The sequence below is a fragment of the Chelonia mydas genome, chromosome 23, assembly GCF_015237465.2.
Source record: "Chelonia mydas isolate rCheMyd1 chromosome 23, rCheMyd1.pri.v2, whole genome shotgun sequence".
Lineage (NCBI taxonomy): Eukaryota > Metazoa > Chordata > Testudines > Cheloniidae > Chelonia > Chelonia mydas.
This window is the reverse complement of record NC_051263.2, coordinates 18,996,332-19,012,014: the sequence shown is the minus strand read 5'-3', so window position 1 is coordinate 19,012,014 and position 15,683 is coordinate 18,996,332. Positions and strand designations below refer to the sequence as shown.

The 15,683-nt window shown below is 68.4% G+C and overlaps 1 protein-coding gene across 1 annotated transcript; it reads left to right on the top strand.

Moving 5' to 3' along the window:
• Nucleotides 1–2,378: 2,378 nt before the first annotated feature.
• Nucleotides 2,379–15,416, top strand: KCND1 (potassium voltage-gated channel subfamily D member 1). The gene is made up of 7 exons (XM_037888473.2): nucleotides 2,379–2,534; nucleotides 3,354–5,016; nucleotides 10,550–10,712; nucleotides 10,915–10,998; nucleotides 12,191–12,286; nucleotides 12,371–12,612; nucleotides 13,091–15,416. The coding sequence occupies exons 2-7, from the start codon at nucleotides 3,902–3,904 to the stop codon at nucleotides 13,290–13,292; spliced, it is 1,902 nt and encodes a 633-aa protein (XP_037744401.1). The 5' UTR covers nucleotides 2,379–2,534; nucleotides 3,354–3,901; the 3' UTR covers nucleotides 13,293–15,416.
• Nucleotides 15,417–15,683: the final 267 nt, after the last annotated feature.

The window sequence follows — 15,683 nt, the reverse complement described above, 5'->3', positions numbered from 1 at the left end:
CTGGGGTGACGTATTGGGGGCACCACCACCCGCCTGTCACCCAGGAGCCTTTGAAGGGTCCTGACGCTGGAGCTGTCGTGAGATTCCTGCTTCACGCCCGTGGCTGGCACCGGGCTCAGCCGCAAGCGGGGAAAGGGGGAGGGTGGCTGCTTTGGGGGAGCAGAGAAGGGCACATGGGGCTGGTCCCCTCTAAGGGGCACCCGCCCTGATCCTACCCCAGGGCAGGGGGCTGGTCCAACGGCCCTGAGCTCCCAACCCCCAATCTCTGCCGGTGCCCCTCACTCCCGACCCGCAGCCCCTGCCAGCCCAGCCCTGAGCCCCCCAGCCCTGCTGGTGCCCCTCACTCCCGACCCGCAGCCCCTGCCAGCCTGGCCCTGCCGGTGCCCCTCACTCCCGACCCGCAGCCCCTGCCAGCCCAGCCCTGCCCCCCCAGCCCTGCCGGTGCCCCTCACTCCCGACCCGCAGCCCCTGCCAGCCCAGCCCTGAGCCCCCCAGCCCTGCTGGTGCCCCTCACTCCCGACCCGCAGCCCCTGCCAGCCCAGCCCTGGGCCCCCCAGCCCTGCCGGTGCCCCTCACTCCCGACCCGCAGCCCCTGCCAGCCCAGCCCTGAGCCCCCCAGCCCTGCCGGTGCCCCTCACTCCTGACCCGCAGCCCCTTCCCTGCCGGTGCCCCTCACTCCCGACCCGCAGCCCCCTGCCCCCCCAGCCCTGCCGGTGCCCCTCACTCCCGACCTGCAGCCCCTGCCAGCCTGGCCCTGCCCCCCCAGCCCTGCCGGTGCCCCTCACTCCTGACCCGCAGCCCCTGCCCCCCCAGGCCCACGGGTGCCCCCACGCCCAGGCTGCAAACCTGGCTCTCAGCCCATTTACTGAGCAGCTCTCAGCCGCTCTGGGTATCGATTTGGTCTAAGTGCTGCGTGTTTCCCATGTGCTGATTAAGGGTTTGTTCTGACACTGGCAACTCGGGGCACGCGGGGGTGGGGAGTCTGGTAAGTCGCAGAGAGCTGGGGGGCCCAGGGCCGGGCTAGCGGGGGCTGCGGGTCGGGAGTGAGGGGCACCGGCAGGGCTGGGGGGGGCCCAGGGCCGGGCTGGCAGGGGGCTGTGGGTCGGGAATGAGGGGCACCGGCAGGGCCGGGCTAGCGGGGGCTGTGGGTCGGGAGTGGGGGGCACCGGCAGGGCTGGGGGGCCCAGGGCTGGGCTAGCGGGGGCTGCAGGTCGGGAGTGAGGGGCACCGGCAGGGCTGGGGGGCCCAGGGCCGGGCTGGCAGGGGCTGCGGGTTGGGAGTGAGGGGCACCGGCAGAGCTGGGGGGGCAGGGCCAGGCTGGCAGGGGGCTGTGGGTCAGGAGTGAGGGGCACCGGCAGGGCAGGGAAGGCCCAGGGCTGGGCTAGCGGGGGCTGCGGGTCGGGAGTGAGGGGCACCGGCAGGGCTGGGGGGGCAGGGGCTGCGGGTCGGGAGTGAGGGGCACCGGCAGGGCAGGGAAGGCCCAGGGCTGGGCTAGCGGGGGCTGTGGGTCGGGAGTGAGGGGCACCGGCAGAGCTGGGGGAGCCCAGGGCTGGGCTAGCAGGGGCTGCGGGTTGGGAGGGAGGGGCACCGGCAGGGCTGGGGGGGGCCCAGGGCCGGGCTAGCGGGGGCTGCGGGTCGGGAGTGGGGGGAACCGGCAGGGCTGGGGGGCCCAGGGCTGGGCTAGCGGGGGCTGTGGGTCGGGAGTGAGGGGCACTAACCCCATGTGCTGATCCTGCTGGGACCCCCAGCTATGTCGGGTGTGGACGGGGGCTGGGAGCCAGAACTCCTGGGTTCTCTCCCTGGCCCTGAGTCTGTGGACCCCTCCTCAGCTGCCTGGAGTTGTTGTGGGGGAGGGGTCCGGTGACTCCACCCCCCTCCGGGCTCAGTCCCCCAAATGCTCCCTCTGCTCTGGGTCATCTGGGCCCCCCTGTCCCCGCCCTGGTGGTGCCCCTCCTCCAACCTCATCTCTGCCCCTTCAATCCCCTGGCTCTCCCCTTCCCCTTCTGCCCCCCACAATCCACCACCCTGATAGATCCCTCCTCACCCCCTATAGATCCCTCCCTCCCCCACCCCATAGATCCATCCCCACCCCTATAGATCCCTCCCTCCCCCACCCCATAGAACCATCCCCACCCCTATAGATCCCTCCTCCCCACCGACTATAGATCCCTCCCCACCCCCTATAGATCCCTCCCTCCCCCACCCCCATAGATCCCTCCTCCCCACCGACTATAGATCCATCCCCACCCCCATAGAACCATCCCTCCCCCCATAGATCCATCTCTTTTCCCCATCCCCTATGGATCTATCTCCCCCCCACAGATCCCTCCCTCCCCCCTCCCTCTCCTCCCCCCACCCGGCAGCCGCCGCTGCGCTATAAAAGCCGGTACATTCCCCCCCCCCCGCCTGATGCAGGCGGGACCCGCTTCACCCGCACCCGGCCGGAGCCCGCGGAGCGATGCGCCTGGGGGGGGGCGGGGCAGGGACCCCCCCAGCCCCGAGCCCGGATCGCCGCCCCCGGCCGCCGGGGAGAGGTGAGAGCTGCCGGGCCGGGCAGGTCTGTCCGCCCCCCCCCGGATCTGCCCCCCCCAGGATCCGCCCCCCCCGAGCCCCCGGATCGGCCCCCCCCAAATCCGCCCCCCCACGAGCCCCCGGATCTGCCCCCCTGTTGCCCCCCCGCGTCTGCCAGGGGCACTGGGACAGTGCGGGGGAGAGGGGGGGGGGGCTGAGAGCCGAGCTGCAAACCCTGGATAGGATGGAAACCACCTACAGCTGGGGGGTGCGGCAGCCCCCCAACCCCCCCTAGTTCCAGCACCTCTGGTAGCTGCCCCCCCCCGGACCTGCCCCCCACCCCCTGCATGTGCCCCCCACCCTGGCCCCATACCCACCCCAGGGCTGGGGTGTCCCTGAGTTGGGTGGCCCCTCCTGACACCCCCCCCATCCCACATGGAGCAGTTACTGTCCCCTGCAATGGGGGGGAGGGGGCTGGGCCCCGGAAAAGGGGTTTGAGTAAGAATCAAAAGCACCCCTCCCCCGCTGCTGGGCTAGGACTGACCCCCTCCCTCCCCCGGGGGTCCTCCGCTCCAACCCACCGGCCCCCACAGCTGGGGAGAGAACCCAGGCATCCTGGCTCCCAGCCCCCCACCCCCGTTCTACCCACCAGCCCCCACTCCCCTCCCAGAGCCGGGGAGAGAACCCAGGAGTCCTGGCTCCCAGCCCCCCCCCACCCATCCTCTAACCACTAGACCACCCTCCCCTCCCAGAGCCGGGGAGAGAACCCAGGCGTCCGGGCTGAGGTGTCCAATCTGCAGTTCTTGATTTTCTTTCTCACGTCTCTTCTCTCCTGCCCGCAGCGCCCTGAGACGCCCCCCTGCTGGGCTGCCGAGCCTTCGGCCCCCTTTGCCAAGAGCCAGCGGGGCGGAGGGGCCCGAACCCCCCCCCCCCGATGCCTCGAGAGACCAGGCCTCAGCTGGGACAGCAGCACCCCCTCCGGGGACAGCCGAGACCGGGGGGGTACCTGAGACCGTGACCAGGAGCGACTCGTCTCTCCCTCTAGACCCTGGCTCTGTGCCCCACAGCAACACGCCGGCTGGGGGCTCGTGTTTCGGAGACAGCTGAGCCCCGGGCAGGCGGGGTGGGGAGGTTCCCACGGGGGACCCACAGCTAGCGGAGCCCTGGGTCCTGAGACCTGTCCTGAGACTTTCTTCCCCCACCTCCTGGGTCCTGAGGACTGCCCCGATTTCCCTTGGACACATCCAAGTTCGGAGACGACCCCCCCTCCTGCCGGCGCCCCAATCTCCTGGGTCCCAAGGCCGCTCCCCGGGCACCTCCAGCTTTGGCGCCCTCCCCGTCCCGAGCTGACGCCTCTGCCCTGCCCCGGCGACCCCCGCGCCTGGCCACCATGGCGGCCGGCGTGGCCACCTGGCTGCCCTTCGCCCGCGCGGCCGCCGTGGGCTGGCTGCCCTTGGCCAAGAAGCCGATACCCAAACCACCCAGCGTCAAGCGACCCCGGGGGGACGAGATCCTGGTGGTGAATGTGAGTGGCCGGCGGTTCCAGACCTGGCAGAACACGCTGGACCGGTACCCGGACACGCTGCTCGGCAGCTCGGAGAAGGAGTTCTTCTACAACGAGGACAGCCAGGAGTATTTCTTCGACCGCGACCCCGAGATCTTCCGCCACGTCCTGAACTTCTACCGCACCGGCCACCTGCACTACCCCCGGCACGAGTGCATCCAGGCCTTCGACGAGGAGCTGAGCTTCTACGGCATCATCCCGGAGCTGATCGGCGACTGCTGCCTGGAGGAGTACCGCGACCGCAAGAAGGAGAACGCCGAGCGGCTGGCCGAGGACGAAGAAGCGGAGAGCGCCACCGACCTCTCCTTGCCGCCGGACAGCACCGTGCGGCAGCGGCTCTGGCGGGCCTTCGAGAACCCCCACACCAGCACGGTGGCCTTGGTCTTCTACTACGTCACCGGCTTCTTCATCGCCGTCTCGGTGATCGCCAACGTGGTGGAGACCATCCCCTGCCAGCCGCCGCCCGGCCGGAAGCGCCCGCAGCCCTGCGGCGACCGCTTCCCCTTGGCCTTCTCCTGCATGGACACGGCCTGCGTCCTCATCTTCACCGGCGAGTACCTGCTCCGGCTCTTCGCCGCCCCCAGCCGCTGCCAGTTTCTGCGCAGCGTCATGAGCATCATCGACGTGGTGGCCATCCTGCCCTACTACATTGGGCTGGTGATGCCGGAGAACGAGGACGTGAGCGGGGCCTTTGTCACCCTGCGGGTCTTCCGGGTCTTCCGCATCTTCAAGTTCTCCCGGCACTCGCAGGGCCTGAGGATCCTGGGCTACACCCTCAAGAGCTGCGCCTCCGAGCTGGGCTTCCTCCTCTTCTCCCTGACCATGGCCATCATCATCTTCGCCACCGTCATGTTCTACGCCGAGAAAGGGACCCGCAGCACCAACTTCACCAGCATCCCGGCCGCCTTCTGGTACACCATCGTCACCATGACCACGCTGGGGTGAGTCTGCGCCCTGCCACCCCCCCACCGCTCAGCCCTGGGCCCCCGGCTCCGCTTTCCTACTGCAGGGTCTCCCGGGATCCCGTCTGGGCCCTGTCAGGCGGGGGGATCCGAGAGCCGGAGGCTTCGGAACCGACCCCGCCATCTGTTGAGGGCTTTATTCTCGGGTTTTTGAGTTACTGTCCCTGGAGTCCGGGCCCGGACTCTACCGTGGCCAGGAAATTTGGGCAAATGACTGACTGCCCCCGTTGGGTCCGTGGGGCACCAGCAGGGCTGTTCTTGGGGCTCCTGGGAGCAGAGTGGGAATCCAACCCGGGGAAATCCCACATGCATCCGATTCAGAACAGGCTGGGAAAGGGCGGAAGTGCATGAGGTGCGGGGGGCGGGGGGGCTGGGACCCCGGACGCCTGGGTTCTCTACCCGGCTCTCGGAGGGGAGTGGGGGCTGGTGGTTAGAGCAGGGGGGCTGGGAGCCCGGACGCCTGGGTTCTCTCCTGGCTCGGGAAGGACAGTGGAGGGCAAAGCGCTGGAGCGGGGGAACTTGTGGGCAGGAGGCCGGGCCTGGCACAGCTGGTGCCATCTGCAGTGGGCTGGATAGCCCAGAATGCAAACATTTGTTCAGGTCGTAATTCTTCCTAAGAGCCCGCGGGGCAGCAGCAGGGGGAGGGGAGAGCGAAAGAGAGGAGCTGGGGGCTGCGGGTCAGGAGTGAGGGGCACCGGCAGAGCTTGGGGGGCAGGGCTGGGCTAGCAGGGGCTGCAGGTCGGGAGTGAGGGGCACCGGCAGAGCTTGGGGCCCAGGGCCGGGCTAGTGGGGGGCTGCGAGTCAGGAGTGAGGGGCTCAGGGCTGGGGGGGCAGGGCCGGGCTAGCAGGGGCTGCGGGTCGGGAGTGAGGGGCACCGGCAGGGCTGGGGGGGGCAGGGCCGGGCTAGCAGGGGCTGCGGGTCGGGAGTGAGGGGCACCGGCAGGGCTGGGGGGGGGCTGCGGGTCGTGAGTGAGGGGCACCGGCAGGGCTGGGGGGGGCAGGGCCGGGCTAGTGGGGGGCTGCGGGTCGTGAGTGAGGGGCACCGGCAGAGCTTGGGGGGCAGGGCTGGGCTGGCAGGGGCTGCAGGTCGGGAGTGAGGGGCACCGGCAGGGCTGGGGGGGGGCAGGGCCGGGCTGGGGGGGGCTGCGGGTCGGGAGTGAGGGGCACCGGCAGGGCTGGGGGGGGCAGGGCCGGGCTGGGGGGGGCTGCGGGTCGGGAGTGAGGGGCACCGGCAGGGCTGGGGGGGGCAGGGCTGGGCTGGGGGGGGCTGCGGGTCGGGAGTGAGGGGCACCGGCAGGGCTGGGGGGGGCAGGGCCGGGCTGGGGGGGGCTGCGGGTCGGGAGTGAGGGGCCCTGCATGTGGCTTTAACAGCCCCCAGGATTCCTGGGCATTGCTGCTTCTTACTGCATCATTGCTGGGGCCAACCACAGAGCCGGGGAGGGAACCCAGGAGTCCTGGCTCCCAGCCCCCACCACCCAGTGCTCATTACTAGAGGTGTAATTAGCGGCTGACTGAATCTTGACCACCCCCGGTGCCTGGGCCCGGAGCAGTGGCCCGGGGGCGGGAGGGGGTGGTGTGCGGGGGTTTGGGTGTGGATAGGACGGGGCGAGGGGCCCACGCCAGGATCCTCTCCCCTGTCCTCTGGCAGGAGCGGAGTTGCCCGGATAATCTACCCACACTGGGCCTTCAGCGGGGCCTCCCAGGGGGCTGCACGGGGACAGATCGCCCGGCGCTGAGATGCAGCCACCTCTGGGGTGGGGCAGCAGGGAACAGCCTCACATAACACCACAAAGGGTTGGCTGGCCCCGCGCTGAGATGCAGCCACCTCTGGGGCAGAGCGGCTGGGACCAGCCGTTTGGGACAGGCCCTGAGGGGGGACCATCCAGTCTCTTCCTCTGCAGAGGCTGCTCGGGAGGCAGGAGAGACTCATGGGAGATGGGGCTTGGCCCGGACCCTGGGATTCACACCCTGCTCTGGGGGGGCTGTAACACCCTAGCAGGAGTCTGGGTCCCCCCCCCATGCACAGCACAGGGCTCAGCCCCCCAGCAGGGGGCAGCAGGGACACACGCACAATCCCCAGGTCATCACACAAACTGTCCTTCCCTTACTTCCCAGCAGGGGGCACCGTGGGGTTTTCGCGCTCCGCAGGGGGTCGCTATTACACCAGGGCGTGCGGAAGAGATGCACTGTGGGTAAGGCGGAGGGCAGGAGCAGGGGGGGGTTGGGCTCTGGGGTAGGCAGGATGGCTGGAGGTTCACGCTGCAATGAGGAGGGGAGGAAAGCGTCACTCTCCCCAGTCACTAGGTTCAAGTGTTAACAGCCTGGATTGAGTGACGGGTCCCATCACGTTGAATGGGGGCCTGGAGGAGATGTGTCTTCATGGTGAAGGGAATAGAGAGGCGCCAGAACTCCTGGGTCCTCTCCCCAGCTCTGGGAGGGGAGCGGGGTCTGGTGGGTTAGAGCAGGGGGATTGGGAGCCCGGACGCCTGGGTTCCATTCCCGGCTCTGTAATGGTAAAGCCCACACAGGTTGAGTCCGTTCTGCTCCATGACTGTTCCCGGCAGTTCCCAAACCATCCTGCGGCGTTCTGTGCGGCTGTTCCCCGGCTGCTCCGCCTCAGAGGCGGCTGCATCTCAGCGCCAGGCGCATCAGCCCCGTGCGGCGTTAAGTGCAGCTGTTCCCCAGCTGCCCCACCCCAGAAGTGGCTGCATCAAACGCCCATCTGTGCGTGGGGACACGGAAGCGCCGAGCTTTCTCCCTCCACCCCCCCCCCGCCCCCGCCGTGCCCCACGGGTGTTTTGCTCTGCACCAGCCTGTAACCGAGGCAGGGGCCTGCTGCAGCTCCACGGGGGAGGAATTATTTATCCACAGAGCGCGGGAGGCAGAGACAGCCGCTTTCCGCAGCTCGCCTGTGCTGGGGGGCGCGGGGGCTGGCAGGGGCTGTGGGTCGGGAGTGAGGGGCACCGGCAGAGCCCGGGGCTGGGATCGGATCCAGGTGACCTGCCTTTGGCTCGTCCTCAGGCCGGGGCAGATTCCGCTGAATCGCCAACTTGCGCAGTGATCGCTGAGCCGGCAGGTGGGCAGCCGGGGACGGGGGGCTGAGTGGGGGGCTGGGAGCCAGGACTCCTGGGTTCTCTCCCTGGCTCTGGGAGGGGAGTGGGGTCTAGTGGGTTAGAGCAGGGGGGTGCTGGGTGCCAGGACTCCTCGGTTTTTTGGCTCTTTGCGCGTGTCTGCCATGGGGTCGTGGTCTCATCTGCTCCAGGGCGAATTGGGGCCTAACCCAGCCCCCCAGCTTTGTTTCATGGCAGGTTCCCCCCCACCCCAGGCACCTTCCAGGCCCCGCTGCTGCCCCCTAGGTGAAGCAGGGTGGGGCCCCCTTCCTGCTCTCCCATTTCTGTGCATCTCCGGCCCCGGGCAGCTCACTTCCCCCCCCCCCCGCAGTGGAGTTACAGGGAGGTCGGGGCTGTCAGATCCCCCCCACCCTTCCCCCCCCCCGGGTCCAAGGAGCATCCTTCAGTACCCTGGTCAGCCCCATGCCCCCCACCCTGGTATCCTGCCCCCCACCCCCAGATCAGCCCCAGGGCCCCCCGACCCTGCTATTCTGCCCTCCCTGGACCGGCCCCAGGTCCCCCCCCAGACTGGTATCCTGCCCCCCCTCAGATCAGTCCCAAGGCCCCCGCAGTGTGGTATCCCCCCCACCCCCGGTTCAGCCCCAGGGCCCCCGCACACGCCGCAGTGCAAGGTTACAGCAACCTCTCGCCAGCCAAGCGGCCCCGCTCCGCGCTGGGACGTGTGAATATTTCATGTTCTCTGGAGCCAGCCCAGGGCCACACGAGGGGGGAGGGGGGCTCCTGATTCCTCCCCCACTTTAGAATCCCTCCCCCGCACAGAACACAGAATCCCCTTCCTGCCCCCCATACATCGCCCTTGTCTGGGGGTCTGCGCTGAGCCACTAGGGGGTGCCGTGCTGCGGGGAGTGGGCGGGGGCTGGGCAGGGGGCGCTCCCCCCTGGCAGTGGGGCCGGGCGCTGGGGGGTGCCATGCTGCGGGTCAGGGATCTCAGCAGGGGGATCCCAGTGTCCTGGCCAGTTATAACAAGCCACCTCCCAGCTACAATTCCCTGGAATTCCCACTGACTATCAAATTCTTCTTTAGCTGCCCCGCCCCAGAGGTGGCCGCATCTCCGCGCCGGGCGAGCCGTCCCCTTGCGGCGTTGTGTGCGGCTGGTCCGCAGCTGCCCCGCCCCAGAGGTGGCCGCATCTCCGCGCCGGGCGAGCCGTCCCCTTGCGGCGTTGTGTGCGGCTGGTCCCCAGCTGCCCCGCCCCAGAGGTGGCCGCATCTCCGCACCGGGCGAGCCGTCCCCTTGCGGCGCTGTGTGCGGCTGGTCCCCAGCTGCCCCGCCCCAGAGGTGGCCGCATCTCCGCGCCGGGCGAGCCGTCCCCTTGCGGCGTTGTGTGCGGCTGGTCCCCAGCTGCCCCGCCCCAGAGGTGGCCGCATCTCCGCGCCGGGCGAGCCGTCCCCTTGCGGCGTTGTGTGCGGCTGGTCCCCAGCTGCCCCGCCCCAGAGGTGGCCGCATCTCCGCACCGGGCGAGCCGTCCCCTTGCGGCGTTGTGTGCGGCTGGTCCCCAGCTGCCCCGCCCCAGAGGTGGCCGCATCTCCGCACCGGGCGAGCCGTCCCCTTGCGGCGCTGTGTGCGGCTGGTCCGCAGCTGCCCTGCCCCAGAGGTGGCCGCATCTCCGCACCGGGCGAGCCGTCCCCTTGCGGCGCTGTGTGTGGCTGGTCCGCAGCTGCCCCGCCCCAGAGGTGGCTGCATCTCCGCACCGGGCGAGCCGTCCCCTTGCGGCGTTGTGTGCGGCTGGTCCCCAGCTGCCCCGCCCCAGAGGTGGCCGCATCTCCGCGCCCTGTGTTGCCCGTAACGGGGACGCTGTCGCCGGTCTCTGGGGTGAGCTGGGTGCTCGGAGCCGCACGCCGAGCCGTTGATTGATTCTCAGCCCGTTAAATAAGTCATGGTGTTGTGGCCTGTGTTTTATTATATAATCGCCGCTCGCTTGACGTGGATTAACAGCGTTTCTCCAGAAGCAATTTCGCTTTCCCAACCGGTCCATTACGAATGGGAAGACTTCTGCCGCCTGTTATCCTCATGCGGCGTTACGGGTGGCTGGTCCCCAACCACCCTGCCCCAGAGGCAGCTGCATCTCAGCATGGGGCGAGCCATCCCGGCGTGGTGTTATACACGGCTGTCCCCGTGCTGCCCCCCCCCCCACCCGAGGTGGCTGCATCTCGGCATCTTCCCCACCCTGCCGGGGAGGGGCCCGAGAGCAGCGGGGCCGTGAGATGCACGGGGCAGTTCACACCTCTTCGAGTGACCGGCTCAGGCTCTCGGCAGACTCCGGCAGGGCCACATTTTGGGGGTTTTCTCCCCGACCGCAGGGGCTGGGAACGTACTTTTTTCACCCCCCCCGAAAGCGGAGCGTCTGCCCCATTCCTGCTTCCCCCTCCCTTTCCCCCGGCAGGTACGGGGACATGGTTCCCAGCACGATCGCCGGAAAGATCTTCGGCTCCATCTGCTCGCTGAGCGGGGTGCTGGTCATCGCGCTACCGGTGCCCGTCATCGTCTCCAACTTCAGCCGCATCTACCACCAGAATCAGCGGGCGGACAAACGCCGGGCGCAGCAGGTCCGGGGGGGCCGCGGGGGGGCACGGGGGCAGGGGGAGAGGGGGCGGGCCTGCGCAAAGGAGGGGGATGCGGGGAGGGGAGAGTGAGCCAGGGTGGAGGGGGGTTGTGGGGCTGAGGTGCGGAGCGGGGCTGGGGGGCCGGAAGGGGGGCTGGGGGGGAGGTTTGTGTCTGTGTCTCTGATCCTGTCCCCCCCCTCCGCAGAAGGTTCGCCTGGCCCGGATCCGGCTGGCTAAGAGCACCACGACCAACGCCTTCCTGCAGTACAAGCGGGACGGGGGCCTCGAGGTACCTGCTCCCGGCCCCTGCACGCTCGCCCCTCGCACGCTCGCCCCTCGCACGCACGCCCTGTTGCACTCGCTAACGCCCGTGCACAGTGACAGCACACGCTTGCTGAGTGGCAGGAAAGCACTCGCCGCCCCCTCGCCCTGCACACTCGCCCCCTGGCGCAGACACCCTCGTGCACACTCGTGTGGCACACTCGCCATGACGTCAGCATGCACACACCCCAGTGCCTCACTTGCACGGACGGGACCGTGCACACTCAGCAGGCCCCCGCGGCATGTTCACCGCTCGCACTGTTGCACTAGCTCACTCACGCACAAACCCAGTGCACATGGCCGCGCATTCACCCCTCACACACTCACAATTGCAGTAACACTCCCATGCACAACCACAGTGCACACTCACCCTTCACACATGCACACCATTGCACTAACACACATGCACAATCCCAAAGCACACTGGCTACACGTTTGCACTAACACAGTCACAACTCACACTCACCCCTCACCTGCTTGCACAAAACCCATCATTGTGCAAGTGCAACGCACACTCACCTCACACTTTGCACACACGCAATTGCATTAATGCCGGCACACACCCCCACCTTTCCCTGGGCACCCCCCCACATCTCCACACACTGCCCCAGTTGCACTGACACACCCATGCACAACCAGCCCTAACACACACCCATGCACTGACACACCCATGCACAATCCCAGTGCACAATCGTCACTCCCACGTGCCCAGCATTGCACTAGCACCACTGTGCACAATCCCAGTGCCCACTCACCACAACTTGCACGCTTCCCCAGTTGCACTGACACACCCATGCACAACCAGCCCTAACACACACCCATGCACTGACACACCCATGCACAATCCCAGTGCACAATCGTCACTCCCATGTGCCCAGCATTGCACTAGCACCACTGTGCACAATCCCAGTGCCCACTCACCACAACTTGCACGCTTCCCCAGTTGCACTGACACACCCATGCCCAGTCGCACACCCTCCTGGCCTTACCCTCGCACAGGACTGCAGAACCGAGCTGTGTTCACTCTTTGCACGCTCCCCCCCGCCAACCCTCCTTCTTCTACCCCTCCCACTCACCCCCGCTCCCAGCGCCCCCAGGGTACCCCCCCCGGGAGGGGGTGTCTGTCTAGCTCTGATCTCCCCCCCCCCCCCGCAAAACAGGACCCGGGCAGCGCCGCTCACGCCCTGGCTGTGAGGAATCGTTCGACCTTCGAGCAGCAACATCACCACCTGCTGCGCTGCCTGGAGAAGACCACGGTGAGTGGGGGGCAGCTGGGGGGCGGGGTGGGGGGCGGAGGGTGCCGTGGGCCAGGCTGAATCTCCCCCCCCCCGCCCCCGCAGAGCCACGACTTCATGGACGAGCGCTCGTGCAGCGAGGCCGGCCTGGGGGGCTCGGTGGGCGGCCGGACCAGCCGCAGCACCTCCGTCTCCTCCCAGCAGGGCGGCGCCAGCTCCTGCTGCCCCCGCCGGGGCCCCCCGCGCCGAGCCCTGCGCCCCGCCCCCTCCACCGCCTCCGTCAGCCGCGCCAGCGCCCAGGAGCTCCGCACGCTGCACGGTCAGACGGGGCCCGCCGCCCCCCAGAGGTGACAGCGCCCCCCGCACTGGGGGGGGCCCTGGGGGGCTGGGCGGCGGGGGGAGGCCTGAGGGGGTGCAGGAATGGGGGGTGCGGGGGGTGCTGAGCTGGGAAGGGTCCTGGGGGGTCTGACCAAGAGGGGATGGGGCATGGGGGCTCCCTGAAGCACCCACTAGGGGGAGCCGGCACCCTCACGGGGGGGTCCCTGTGCTGAACCATAGGGGGCAATGCTGGTATCTGCTGCCACCTAGTGGGCAAAGGAGGAAGAGCGGGGGCTGCTGGGAGCCAGGACGCCTGGGTTCTCTCCCCGGCTCTGGGAGGGGAGTGGGGCCTAGTGGTTAGAGCAAGAGGGTTGGGAGCCAGGACTCCTGGGTTCTCTCTCTGGCTCTGGGAGGGGAATGGGGTTTAGTGGTTAGAGCTGGGGGGGTGGGGTTGGGAGCCAGGACGCCTGGGTTCATTCTCTCTCTCTCTTCTCTCCCCCCGCACAGCCGCTCCAGCTTGAACGCCAAGGCCCACGAGAACATGACGCTGGACTACGACGGGGTGGACCTGGCGGCCGCTCTCACCAGCATCCCCACGCCCCCCGCCAACACCCCCGAGAGCCGTCCCCCCTCACCCTGCGCCCTGCCCAACTCCAGCCTGCCTGCCCCCTGCCTGCCCCACCGCATGGTCAAGATCTCCTCCTTGTAAGGGCAGAGCATGGAGCGGCTGTGTGTGTGGGGGGGGGACTCCTGGGTTCCACATGCCGAGGGGCATTGTCTTCCGCAAACGCTGGGGCGCCAGCTGCCTAAGGGCCTGGATTGCCCCAGATGCCTGGGTCCCCCTGCTTCGGTGCATGTCCTCGCCCGGCGGCCTCGGTCCCAGGGACATCGTCTTCCACGAACACTGGGGTGGTGGCATCTGCCTGAGGGTCTGGATTTGTCCCGGACGCCTGAGTTCCACAGGACCAAGGCCTAGCCCAGACACCTAGCCCCCCCCCACTCCCCGCGCTTAGGTGCATGACTTCGCCCGGATGCCTGGGTCCCGCCACTGTAACCACACAAACGCTGAGGTGCCACCCGCCGAGGGACATGGCCTTGCCCGGACGCCCAGGTCCTGCCCCCCAGCCCATTCCCCTCTAACACCCCCTCAGCTCCCTGCTCGAATCAAAGCCCTGTCTCGGGGACAGCTATGCAAGACGGGCAAACGGGACGACTTCCAGGGCCGGCCCGAGGGGGGCGGAAGGTTACGGCACCTGGCTAAAGCCTTCCCCCCCCCAACCCCATGCCCCCACCCCAGGGGAATATGGGCAAGAAACCTCGTCAACCCAGAGCCCTTGTATGTCCTGTGCTGGGAGGGGAGTGGGGTCCATATAGCCCAGTGCCCACCCCCCAACCCGCACTGCAGTAGATCAGAACCAAGGACCTGCGGGGCCGGACTCCGAGGTCCCTTCCCCACTGCCTTGGACCTGTCCCAATGGACCCATCTACTCCCCACCCCACAGCTCCCAAGGGGGCCGCACCCAGATCTCACTGCAGTCCCCCCCGTCCCCCGAAATCTATGCATGTGTCTCTTCCACCACCGGGGGGCACTGTCCATGCCTGCATGCATCTCCTGTCTAGACTCAGTGGGAAGGCGCCTGTGTGGGGGAGCAGAAAGAGGGGTACCCGACCCCCCCCAAATTCCACCTCCCCGCCCTCCTTCCCAGGCCCTTGCCTAGGCACAAAGATCGACGGGGAGCGGACGCCGAATCCAAGGACACGCTCTGCTAATGTCGCGCCTTTGCCCGGACGCCGGCCACCTCGCGAGCCGCCTCACGGGTGCCGTTCTAGGCATTCGGGGGTGGGCTGGACACCTGGGTTCTCAGTTTGGGGAGGGCAGTGGGGTCTAGTGATTAGAGCGGAGGGCCTGGGAGCCAGGACTCCTGGCTTCTCTCCCCAGCTCTGGGAGGGGAGTGGGGGGTCTCAGACCCCCACCCCCGCCAGCAGCCTGTAGGTCCGTTGTGCCCCTGATAAGAATGGCAGTGGTATTCCTCCCCCTGCCCCCCGGCAGTAACAGCTGGGGGGGGTCCCGACCAATGCATGCACCCCCTAGCATGGCAAGCGGGGGGACAGACAGCCCCGAGGAATGGCCAGCAGGGGGTGCAAGAGGAGACACTGAAGCCACAGGAACCGGGGAGGGGGTAGGTGCCCCCTAGCCCCACCACGGGCTCTGGGGGAGCCGGCACCTCATTGGTTGCATAGCACAACGCCCAATTCCTTGCATGGCCACAGGGGGGCGTCATGGAATCTGCTGCCCCCCCCCCATACAAAGCAATATACCCCGTCCCCGAGAGGGCATCGCTATAGGGGGGGTGCCTCGGCTGGGGGGGGTAACCCACCCCACACCTGCCCCTTCAATTTACCTCCTAGTCTACATGAAGATGAATGGAAAAGTTAGAGTGGGGGTGGCTGGGAGCCAGGACTCCTGGGTTCTGTCCCCGGCTCTGGGAGGGGAGTGGGAACTAATGGTTGGTGGGGAGGGTGGGGAGGCTGGGAGCCAGGACTCCTGGGTCCTCTCCCTGACTCAGTGTGTGACTGATCAAATCACTTCAACTCAGGTTCCCCTTTGTGTCCACAGGGGGAGAATAAAAGTGACCAGATTTGGGGTGGGGAGCTCGGCAGTTTAACCCCTCCAAGGCCAGAGGCAACTTTGAAGCACCTTGCATGTGGGGTGCAGTGGGGGGGGGTCGGACAGAGGCTGGGAGGGGGCAGAGAAGCTGGGGGGCGAGGGGCTGCCCTGAGCCCGGACCGGCACCACTGTCGTTGGAGCAAATACAATGAGACGTGTTGAAACTCAGACCCCCGACTCCTGGCTTTCCTTGGGGGGCGGGGCGGGGGGCCCCGGAGGGGGGCGCCAGCTCCAACGTACCCAGGGCAGGGGGGTGACTAGCAGGCACCGGCCCCAGGACAAGCCCTGGCTGGCTCGGAGGGGTGTAAGGGAGCCCGGACTCCTGGGTTCTCTCCCCAGTTCTGGGACGGGGGCGGGGGCTGCGAGCCCGGGCTCCTGGGTTCTCTCCCCAGCTCTGGGACGGGGGCTGGGGCTGCGAGCCCGGACTCCTGG

Excerpts from the sequence above, each read along its gene's own strand:
- KCND1 (XM_037888473.2), top strand. The coding sequence starts at position 3,902 with ATGGCGGCCGGCGTGGCCACCTGGCTGCCCTTCGCCCGCGCGGCCGCC. Across the intron at positions 10,999-12,190 it reads AGCGGGACGGGGGCCTCGAG|GACCCGGGCAGCGCCGCTCA; the intron begins GTACCTGCTCCC and ends CCCGCAAAACAG. Across the intron at positions 12,287-12,370 it reads GCTGCCTGGAGAAGACCACG|AGCCACGACTTCATGGACGA; the intron begins GTGAGTGGGGGG and ends CCGCCCCCGCAG.